The 11734-nt window shown below is 39.9% G+C and overlaps 1 protein-coding gene across 2 annotated transcripts; it reads right to left on the reverse strand.

The window, feature by feature from the left end:
• Positions 1–185: 185 nt before the first annotated feature.
• On the reverse strand, positions 186–11462 carry fam219aa (family with sequence similarity 219 member Aa). 2 transcript variants are annotated; one of them, XM_071493615.1, is made up of 6 exons: positions 11224–11462; positions 6945–7041; positions 6128–6221; positions 5358–5438; positions 3546–3600; positions 186–3070 (listed from the first exon to the last, which is right to left on the reverse strand). In XM_071493615.1, the coding sequence occupies exons 1-6, from the start codon at positions 11281–11283 to the stop codon at positions 2912–2914; spliced, it is 546 nt and encodes a 181-aa protein (XP_071349716.1). In that variant the 5' UTR covers positions 11284–11462; the 3' UTR covers positions 186–2911. The 2 variants fall into 2 exon arrangements, with proteins under 2 accessions (XP_071349716.1, XP_071349714.1); XM_071493613.1 differs by having other exon boundaries at positions 3525–3600; positions 11224–11443.
• Positions 11463–11734: the final 272 nt, after the last annotated feature.

Here is an 11734-nt window from a genome sequence, read left to right on the forward strand (position 1 = left end):
TGTTGGACTGAAGAGCTTGAATCTGGCTGAGGCTGCGTGGAGGCTTCACCCTATAATCATTCTGTCTTCCTACTGGTAGAACATGTAAAAGAGGATTAAAAAAAAAAAAAAGGAATGGCTGTTTTATGGTATCAAGCAAAAAAAGGTACAATTACAAATTACAGAAGCATGGGGCAACATCAAACTTCAGATATCTAATATTTATTTATTTTTTTATATGTTGCACTATACACAGAACTTTAACACTGTTAAAATCTAAATGGAACCAGTTCACAATCATCATAATGAACATTTGACAAATAAAAAGCATTTGTTTGTATATGAATTATTTCCCATACATGAAAAATAAATTAAAACACGCGCAACTGCAAATAAATAGCTTCTGTTACAATGCATTACTTTAGTTTCCAAACTCAGGAGGTTTAGTGAAGCTACGCCCCGAGAGACAACGTTGGCCAGAAGTAGAGCACTCAATAGAAGAGGACTGCGATAACCTATGTGTGAATCTATCACAAGGATGTTAATGATATAAAAAAAAAAAAAAATGAAGCACCACAGTCAGTCACACAGTCAGTCCTTCATTGTTAATATTGGACTGTACTGTACACAGCTACTGCTCTAACACACACGTCAGCTAGTAGATGCATTGGTGACATATTGTCTGACCTACTGTACTGTTTATGTCTTCTTTTTCTACTCAATACATGACCTACAAACATTTTTGCAAAAAAAAATTAAAAATTGTTTTTTCTATGCTTGTGTACGTTTGCAAATCAAATGCTGTATCACTGAGGTTGTATCAGCAATACCAGCGATTCCTCTCTTCACCACACACATGCTTGCAGATCTGTCATTCTGGAGTTATTCATTACACATTGTATCTCCACTCAATGAATCATGAAATGTCTCAACAAAATAAGCAGAACATCAGTTATGAAAGATGTAAGGTTCCCCGAAAACACCATCATATATCAAAAAAGATACTCGAAATGAGACTGTTCATTGTAGATGTACAGTATTTTAAATCGTGAGTCAACAGAATATTCTTAGCGTTGCCATGAGAGAATAACTTAGTGTACAGTGTAAAGTGCACACATACTTAGAACTGTAGTTATATTAACGTCTATCGTTCCCATAAGCAGGATAAGAGCTTATCTAGGCTTAAGTTATTCTAAAGAGAAAGTGTTTTGTTCAGGTTTCATACTAGTTAAGATATGCATCAGGAAGTCATACATATGTAAAAATTCTCATTGTTGAGGTGTTTTTGGGAAACCCAGGCTGATCTTCCACCGGGTAGATTCACATGCAGCCTACTAGAAAATAGCTGATGTCTGCAGAGCTGTCGAGATGTCTTTAGACTGATGTAAACATGAAAAAGTAACAGTATGCATTCAGTACTTCTATACAGCAAGGACTATTTCCTTTTCAACATCATGGAAAACATCCATTGGCATAAAGCATTGACCACACACAGCTGTGCCAGGTGCTACATATACAGTTCTTGTCCCCAAATGGGATAAATTAGTTGTATTCAAACTGAAGGGGAGAATCTGCATTTCTACAATCATACAAAACAAATACACTTAAAACAAAACTTTAAAGAAAAGGAAGTATTTTATAATTCCCTTGATATGCAAAAAAAAAAAAAAATTTTATTTCCATCCAGGCAATATGGAATTACTTCGTACACATTCTCAGGTACAGTTCTATGTATCTGCAGATATTCTACGCCTTTTATCCATTCATTGATTCCCTTAATTATATGAATTATATTGTAACCACATTCACTAGTGATGACTGCCTTTGTTGATCATCTTAAACATCCACTCATGTGTGGGCCCACATGAACAAACACAAGAGGGACACCCGAACTCATGAGCTGCTCTTGCCATTGTTTCTAAATCACTAGATCTACTGATATTACAGTAGGTGAACCTAAATATTACTAACTATGTTTTTAAAAGCGCACCTCACGTTATGTGTCATCGGCACAAGGATGTGTTTAGGGGTCAATAAAAATTAATAAATAATCTGCACAGGCTGGTCATTAGACATTAGAGTGTTAGTAACAGGCAACATGCAAAACTATTTGTTTCCAGCTTCTTTTAACTGAATATGAAACAATTAAGCAGCAAATCCTTGGTTTGACAAACATTCAAACAAAAAAGCTGGAGTTGCTATTTTAATGTTGTGAGTTTGAGCATTTGTGTTTTCTCAGCGACTTGATGGTTTAGCACTATTTTCCTGGACGTAATCAGACACACACATCATTTTTATGTTTGACACATACTGTATATGCACAGGAAGACATAGCTGACTGGCTGAAAGAAACGATAAGAGAGAAAAAAAAAATAAAATGGCCACTAGCAAACTTCTAATCTCTTCTTGTCCATTGAATCTTACCATCAATGATACACAAGCAGAAAAAGTACTTTCAGTGGGCGGTGCACTGCCAGTGATGACACCTCGCCGCCATTACTCGCATTAGGTCAAGTTCCTGTCATCCCATTTTGTTGTTTCTGTTCTTCCGTAACGTCGCACAATCCTTCACGCTCCTTGTAAACCAAAATTTCCACAAGCGTGAGATGGAAGTCAAACAAAGGAGAAGCAAAAGTGACATGTTTTCCTTAGAGGTAAAGTTTCTGCCATCAGTCGAGTCCCCGCTGAACCAACAACGCAGAAGTAAGATGCACAGATCCTACCATAGGAGGAACGTGCACAGATACTGTACATATTGACTCTTTTCTCAAGACTTGATCTATTTTCTTTTATCATTTTTATCTTCTATAAACCCTTGTTTTCCCTTTGTGCCATTGCAAGCTGATAGTCTTTCCTCCTCGCTGCTCCTCTGGTCAGTAGTTGGCCTCAGTGCAGGTGGCAGGCAGGAGATTTTCTGGCGGGCAAAATGGTGCTACTGGATTTGACAGGCTGTTGAGGGAGCAGCCTGGCAGCACATGCAGGTGGGGTTAACTGCTTTAGGAGGGATCAGATCCAGGTCCTCGTCATCCGGGATCTCATCGAGCCGGTACCCATCCTTTAGGAGCTGGATGTTCAGGTCCTGGTTGATCTGCTGTAGAAGCCAAAGAAAAAAGATATGAGCAGAACTTCTGGACATTTTTTTTTTCAGATTTTGAAGCTATGAATGACCTTTTTAGTTAAATTAGTCTTTATGCTGATTCAAAAAAATATTATTTATAGATGTTAAAACCAATGCTGATCCAAATTAATTACATTTGAACAGACACAGAAAGAAGCAACATAGAAAACAAACAGGTCTTAGGTGGTGATGGAAAAAGGCAAGAGGCAAAAAAGACATGAACAAGAATCAACCTGTATGGATGAGAAATGGTGACATATACTGTATCATCACAGACAACTGTTAAGTGAATGCTTGATAGAGCCAGTTTCTTTTTTTTTTCCAATGAGTGCACATATACCTTGTGTGAGTATGGAACTGGGTGATCAGGTGGTGACACTGGTGGGGTGACACTGTATAAACTTCAAAATAACGTGTGTATAGATACCTGGTCCCTCAGACATCTCACCTCGGCTGAGGAGTATCCTGATGAAGAGTATCTGGACATGTCGAAGTCATCATCACTGAAAGGCAGTTAGAAACAAAAGATGAGGGTCCAGGGTAACAGTAAAATGATATCTGAATCCTGAAAGGGGCAGTGCAGCAATTCAGTATTGCCGCAATATTGTTAAAAATAAGGTGGCAGATCTTGAGGTACACTGACTTTTTAGTCCCAGTATGGATCCATCCTAAGAAAAAATGCTGGCTCCTACATTTCCAATGATGCAGCTCAATTTTTCTGACACTCCCTCTCTAGTAAAAGCCTTCCAAACTCTATGGCTGCGGTCGAAAAGTCTTTTTTGTTTAGGAAGGTTCCTAAAGGTGTGAAATGATGCGTAAGTATCTAAGCGGCAGCCATAATAAGAGCTGTTCAAATTCTCTAAATGATAAGGAGAGGAGCTTCTGTCTTATCTCTTTTAGCATAGGAAACACTGAACCCTCCTCTACAAAAGGAAAGCAGAAAATGTGGTCCCAATCCAAAACTTATGGAAATCCCTGCATCATCAACTGAGCTCCAAATCCATAAATATAGATTTAGAAATTTTATTTTTTTTTAATCTGTCAAGTTAGGTGTCATCTTAAATAACAAGCATATTCAATTTCTAGTTAACAACATCCTCATAAAAAAATGTCATTTCACTGAACCCGCACCGCTGTCTTTTCCTGAGTTCTTATGAATTCTCCTTTACATCTTTCCTTGACCTCATGACGTTTTCCGCAGCCTGTGACCTGTGACCCCTGTTTGTCATGTAGATTTTCTGTTTTAAATTTGTAGTCAAGTTTAGGCTCTAGATAACCCTGATGACATCATCAGGGTTATTTTCTTTGACTTGAAATTCCTCCACAGTCACAGATGACATTATACAACTGCTTTCATAGGCTGAGCAGTACTCCTCGTGATGCACAAACTAATCACTAATGTGTTAAAGCTATGGAGTTCCCCTTTAAAAAAAACAGTTGTAGCTCATGTTTTAATTGGCAAATAGGGTGATTAGAAAACGTGTTGACATCTCTTAAGAATTGATTTCACATTAAAACCCGCAGAGACAATATGCTGCAGTCTCTTGATTTCTGTGGAAATTACTGGCTCTCATAATGGGACTGAATGAACAGACATACTGCAGCCCACACAAGTCTAGGTCAACATACAGACACCAAATGCCTTTTTTATATACAATTTTGTCTGAGAAGCAGTAACATCGTATTAACACAGCTAACAGGCTTTTCTCCTTTGAGATATCTGCCTTTCATACACTGTAAACAAACAGGGCGCAGAGACGCTGTGCTAAGGGTGTGCACGGGTGTGCTGTGTCGCTGTGAGCCAGAAAGCTTGTCAGTGGCTGTATATGATGCAATACATGATGTAAGCTTGGTTTGCTTCCAGAGCGCTCATTTCACATGAGAGAACTTCCCCTCATGTAGCGGCACACAGAGGGCACAAAGGGTGGGACTCATCTGTGTCAAACACAGAGCTGCTGGTAACGGGTGGAAGCGAGCGCTCCCTCTGAGCCGCTTTTCCCCGTCCAAATCCTCACCCCGCTATCCTCTAATCCAGGGCCCCTGGGAGAGGCTTTGCCCCTTTTTTTTTTTTTTTTTTTTTTTTTAGGATCCCTTCTGTTAAGAACTCTCTCAAGTTATGAGAGAGTGGATTAATTTACCATCATGACAGAGTCAGACCTACAAAATAATTCAGCCAATTTCCCATTTTCTCTCCTTTTAGGTCAGGCTGAAATGTTTGTTCTTTTACTGTTATAGAAATTCATCCGAAGAAACTGCGTACCTGTCAGTGTCCAGCGCCACCAGTGGTTTCTCATCTGGGCTCTGGTCTAGAGAGGAGTAACCTTTGTTTGGCACAACCAACCTGAAGAAGAGCATAATCAACAAGACAAAACTTGAAAAGATATGCAGCGCTCGGCTAAAGTCCCATTCTTCACCAAGAGGCACATCATGTTCTGAATGAAACACCCACAAAAATACTTACCAACATTTCAAATCATGGAAGGAGTGCAACAGAGTAGTTAGTTGTTTTACCCAAAACAATTTTATAGTCCTCTCCTCCAAAAATTGGAGCTAATCTGTAGCCTTCAGACTGCAGGCATTCCTAGATTATCTTTCTGCTTCAGAGACTCAGGGTTCAGACCAGTCTGTAGCCATTCTTATATTTCCACTAATCCACCAGGGAGTGGGATTAGACAGATGAGCCAGTTGTCGATACGGTGGGTTGTACTGGGTTTATGCTCAGTGCTTTGACTCTTTTATCACTGCTCACACACACACACAAAAACATCAAATTCCCCTTGTTGTTTGCACCGTTTGTGTTTGGTTGTGACATTAGGAAGTCTGATGGCGTTCGTAGTGGGCTGGTAGCACATAAAGCCTTCAGTGGCGAGCCGCGCAGTCCACGTGTTTTGCATTTCAGTTAGTTGCGGTATTTTCCAGTGAATGGTGGACAGCAGATATAAAAACATATTGGTTGAGATGCTAATTATTGCATTAGTGTCTGCGTTGGTCAACATAATGGAGAAACAAACAGGCAGTGGAAGCTGTTACCTTGTCCTGGCGTTCTTCTTGGGTTGTTGATTGACAGGACTTCCCACGGTGCCATTCTTCACTGATCCCTTCCTGGCAAGGTCCCTCTGTTTCTCTGGGCAACCACAGGATGTGAGGTCATCAGCAAATACGTCAATAAAACTCAGCTTAGTGACTATGATTGATGGATTTATATGATTTGGTTTCTTTATATTATTGCATGGTATATGGCTGTCGCTGTCATGACAAAGCTGATCACAGCTTCACTCCAAAAAAAAACCAAACAAACAGTCACAATCTGATAGAAATCTTTCAAGATGCTTGAGATGTGAAAACTAAAAGCACTTGAAATCACTATCTAAATGTAATCTCTCCTTTAATAAATGTTTCCGAGGATGGAATCATTTTTAGCTTTTGAGATATCGACTGGTGAATTTGAGGAGGCAGCAAGCTTTTTGGAACACAACCCTTAGGACTAAATAGAGATGAAGGAGCCTGAGCGTGACAAAAGCTTCCAGTGTTGTGGCGGTACAGTAACAGAGGCAGCTAAAAAATGTTCTGACACCTCTGATAATAGAAATAAATTGCAGTACTGGGGAATATAATTTCACTGACATACAATAATCCTAGTGAACATCATACAGTACTAGATATGAACTGAGTGTTTGTGCTTATTATGCAGTAAAACACTACTGCAGTGGCCGATGGCAAGTATAACACACACATTTCACTGATTTGCTAAATGCTTTCCATTCTTTGCTACTGCTCACAGTTAAACCTTAGTTACAGAGTGTGAAGTCATGTTCTGCGTTGATCTGCAGTGTGTTGGTTGTGATACCTATTTGGACTTGTAGTGGTGACGGCTTGTAGTTCATGGCCACAGTCTCTCCCTTGGTGTCAGTGTCTGCCTCTGAGGTGGAGGATGCTGCTGGGTCCTAGGAAGAGGAAATGTGCGGTACAGAGCATGTTAGCTTTGATTCAACCAAATAACAACTAGCAACAACTAGCAAGTGATATGTTACTTTACAACAATGTCAGGACCCGTCTCGGTCTTGTCTCTTCAAAGACTTTCATAATCCTAGCTGTGTCACAGCTGCAGAGTTTACTAATTCAGTAGCTAACGGGGATTAAACTTGAACCCAAGCTGTTTTCTAGTAACGCACTTCCAATTAACGGGTGCTATACTTCCTTTGGCCATGTGAAATTAAATGCAGTCCTGAGGGCACAATCAACTCAATACTGAGCACAGCCCCTCCATTTATCACTAGGCTACCCCAGGCCCACATCACCGAGAAAATCAGTTCTTTTCTTGAACCTGCATGTGTCCAACACCCTGGCGAGATTTCCCAAGCCTATGGGTTACTGCTATAGCCGCCTGGTTTGCAGCATCAATAGGCTTGAGTGTTCTGCCTATGTCGCTGGCTCTGTCTCTTTTATGTGTGAGCAGTGATGGCATAGGGAGGAGGCGTGGGAGAACAGAGGGGGTTGCTGTTTGAGCCATGGTTTCCCCAGATTGAGAGAGGGGAGCTGGGCTGCTCTGGGCCCGTTCTGCTGACAGAGCTCCACATTATGTTGATCCTACAGGCCTCCCCTTGTTGCACCAGGAGGGACTCCGCATGGGCGAAGGCTACCAGGCATTTGGCTTTCAATAACTGTATTTCCTCTATAGGAGCAGCTGCTCCATTTACAAAATCTTTCCAGCAGTTAAGTGACTGGAGCTAAAACTATTGCACAGTTAAAAGTTCATAAAGGCTCAGTCCACTTTATTATACTGAGATATAGTATGTTACTTATATATAATATATATAGATATAGATTTAGATATATATTCGAAGTGTCAGATGTCTATACATAATAGGCAAATGTGAGCTTCAATTTCATGAAAACACTTTAAAAATGAATAAAAACCATTTGTGTCTTTGAAGATGGTGAGAAGGGATTACAAAATAAATAGGTCTAGACACAGATATGCCTGAATCTATTTCATCAAACCTTTTCATGTTATTATTGTGAAATACTACAGAGTACAGGCCAATTCCATGAAATCATTAGAGCTTATCCAATATCACAGGGTCTGATGAAAAATTCATGAGCATTAAGCACGGAGAGTGAGAAGCTTATTTTGCATACCGATTTTCATGTAACACATTTAAAAACAAGCTGCCAACAACAAAATCTGGTGACACAGCACAGCACAGATGTGTAGATTCATATAACGTCTGAGTAATGCACAGGTAAAATTCAAAGAACAAAGTTACACGATTGTCACCAGAGCAAAAGGCTGACGTCTTTTAAATGTTTCTCAGCAGCCAATCATCCACCTCCTTTGATTTCCCCTCATTTCAACAAGGACAAGTGATAACTGACAGGCTTTAAGGTTGTTTTGTGTTTTATTGTTTTTTTTTTTTTTTTGTTTTTTTTAATGCAGCCCAGTGCAGCCAAAAATACCTTCATTGGATACAAGAGTCTCATCCTCATCTGGTGATGAAGCATTGTTCACTTGGCTGGAATAATTAACGAGAGCTGCAACAGTGAATACTCTTTCTGTTCTGCGACAGGCCTTTCCCTCCGATCATTAGGCTTACCCACAGGATTTTTTTTTTTTTTAACTCATGTTTTTCACACTTCCCTTCTACCATGGAAAGATACTGTAATGAGGTAGGGTCATATTGTCTGTCAAATAAATCCCTTTGAATTTTTTCAGCAGAGCTGGCAGTGGATCATGAAAGAGATTCAGTATTAAGATGTTTGTGACAGAATTTCTTGAACATAAAACAGCACAATTGCTGATGGCAGGAAGCGGGTAGCCCACAATAAACAAGTTAAAACTCCTCAGAAAATATAACAGCTTACAGTATATCAGTCTAATGTTTGACAGAGATGCTACCAAAGGTTGTTAAGTGATAAGTAAGTGCTTATTGGCCTATGCTATATTGTAACCGTCATCATTTTGTGTAAAATAATAGCTACTCGGCCATGGCATCATGCAAAGTCAAGTGGGTCAGTTAAAACATACATTAAGAACCTACAGTGCCCTGAAAGGCCACGTGATGACTGCTGGCAGTCACTTACAAATGATTAAGATCTGAACTATGACATTTGGGGTGACACACTGATTTTTATATATTAAAGGTAAAGCATGGCCCGTCACTCTGACCTTCAACATGCATTCAAACACACCTAAATTCACTCATGGTCACACACACACACTCTCTCTCTCTCACACAGACACACACACACACACACACACTGTGCGTACACAACCATGTATCATTTTCATCAGCTTGTCCTCCTGTAGCGACTCCTTTACTACGTCTGATGATGAAGAGCCACAAGGTTGCTGACACAGCACAGACACCAAGCTATTGGTAGGATTATACATCATGGCCTCCAACTGGCCAATAGCACTGCAGACTGATACATCAGGTGACCATTAAAACAGTTGCATGCTGTCCTTATGAATTATAAAGGCAACTGGGCTATATTGCAATCGCTATGTGTTGCAAGGCAAGCTGTCATAATGAGGTCTGGCCTGTGCTAATCATTCTCAAAGACCCAATTTCAGTTAAGGGATAATTACAAATAATTTGCAAGTTTACATTTTACAATCTAGTAAGCTTGAACGTCATCCACTGATAAGTGAAAATTATTCAAATCACACAAAATTCTACATAAAGCTTTTTTTTTTTTATTTGTGTGAAATTCATTCTCAACAAAGAGCCAGGTGCCAAATGGATTCATGCGATTTAGGAATCACAATGAAGTTATTAGCATTAAAATGCACGGCCATGTGTGCCACGGCAACTGTGATCCTGACACAATCAGATATGGCAAATGTAAATGCAAAAGTAAAAGTGTGGAACCCTTTCAGAGGTTGGAACTGCAATCGGTAAGAGGTACCACTGAAGAGGCCCGCAGCATCGTTCGACTCGCACAGACTATTGTAGTTATGAGAGGAACTATATGGTTTCAAAAGGCACAAGCTGACCAAACTGCGACCACAGTCCAAGCATCTCAAGTATCTCCAGATATGGATTCAATTCCTCAAACATCTCACTGAATGAAACATGAGAGCAGACTGATCAAATGTTCATAGGGGGATAACAATTTTTCCTGCATAAGAAAATGAGACTTTCTGTACCAGAGAAAATGTGTTCTTCTGTAATTTCTGCTGGAGTTTAGCCTCCAGGGTAGGAGGGCTGAACATTAGAGCTTGGAGCTCAGCTTTTGCACAAACCCCCAGGGCAAACACTTTTTTTTTTTAAATGGGGGGGACAGCTGTTTGAGGCTGGTTTGTTTGAAGTGTGGAGAATAAAGCAGGCGTATCAGAATCATCTGTGGTAATAACAGGATGTATTGCCAAAATAAAAGCTCAGCTCAATTTTAAATGTAGGGAATAAGAACAGTGGATCAGTCAATTTTTGGCAGCCATATCAACTCAGGTCTTGTGTAAGGTTGTGGCTATATTATAACACACAGAAAAATACCATTATGTTGTAAAGAGTGCATTGTTATATACTGATATATATCCTAATTTTACTGGCGGGTCAGAAATTTGTCATATGATAGATCACGGAAGGATGAGACTGCTCTCTTACTAAGGGCCTCCTGCCCCAACCATCATCATCACCGTGGCTGCACTCTGCAGTGTCGTCTGGACACAGAGCTGCTGTTCAAGCATCATTTAGGCTCACAGCTCGTCCCGGCCCAAATCACACGTCACCAGATGACGACATGTAAAAACAGTGGCCTCTGTCATATATTGATGTAAACAATGAGCGCATACTGACGTGGGATTAAAAAAAAAACAAAAACAAAAAAACAAAGCACGATTTGAGTCAAGTGCACATTACGTAATAAAGTATTATTATTGTTATTTAATGTAAATGTTATTTATGTGATTGTACAGGAGAAGATCTAATCGCTAAGCTTTCATCTGTAGATAATCGATGAACACCCATCCCAAAGATCCAGTTTGTCCTACTCGCTCTCTCACAGATTATGTGCCACAGCTGCTACGACGATAAGCCACACAGGCGAGATTTTAAAAAATGTTCCCGTTTGTATTCAACAGAGAATGGTTTACTTAAAACGTGTCTTTGGCTTTCATCTCTTACCAAAGGCTGTGTCTCCCCGTTGACTGGAGGCACCTGGAACCTGTCGATTTCTTCCATCATTTTGGCAAAGCGTTACAGAAACGATGCAGCAGTTTAGGACAAACGGTGACTTGCGTCTAACTATCCCGGTCTGTGATGCTGGCTTGTCGGGATCTTTCGTTTTTCAGCATGATAGCAGCTCGTTTTCCTCCATCCTGACAGAGGTGACTCGACAGCAAAACAGCAGTACCGCCCTACTTCCGGGTCTATAGAATATTCATGACGTGTGTCCAATCAAAACAGAGGAGACCATATTCCACTGCCCAGTGAAGAAAATATATTTTTTAATAACTGTAATTTTCAAAATATATATAATATATAAATATATATAATATATAAAGCAACCTAACATAATTATTTCCAACTTAGCATTCTGGTTTCCTTATCCAGACACTTAGGAGGAGCAACACTCTAAAAAATTAGACCTTGTTTCAAAATTTAAATCTTGCAAATGGCCTCGACGTTATTTAAT

The sequence above is a fragment of the Trachinotus anak genome, unplaced genomic scaffold (genome assembly GCF_046630095.1).
Source record: "Trachinotus anak isolate AG129_WGS33_773 ecotype Australia unplaced genomic scaffold, CSIRO_AGI_Tana_v1 ptg000013l, whole genome shotgun sequence".
Lineage (NCBI taxonomy): Eukaryota > Metazoa > Chordata > Actinopteri > Carangiformes > Carangidae > Trachinotus > Trachinotus anak.

Excerpts from the sequence above, each read along its gene's own strand:
- fam219aa (XM_071493613.1), bottom strand. The coding sequence starts at position 11,283 with ATGATGGAAGAAATCGACAGGTTCCAGGTGCCTCCAGTCAACGGGGAG. Across the intron at positions 7,042-11,223 it reads ACGGGGAGACACAGCCTTTG|GACCCAGCAGCATCCTCCAC; the intron begins GTAAGAGATGAA and ends TCCTCTTCCTAG. Across the intron at positions 3,601-5,357 it reads GTGGCGCTGGACACTGACAG|TGATGATGACTTCGACATGT; the intron begins GTACGCAGTTTC and ends ACTGCCTTTCAG.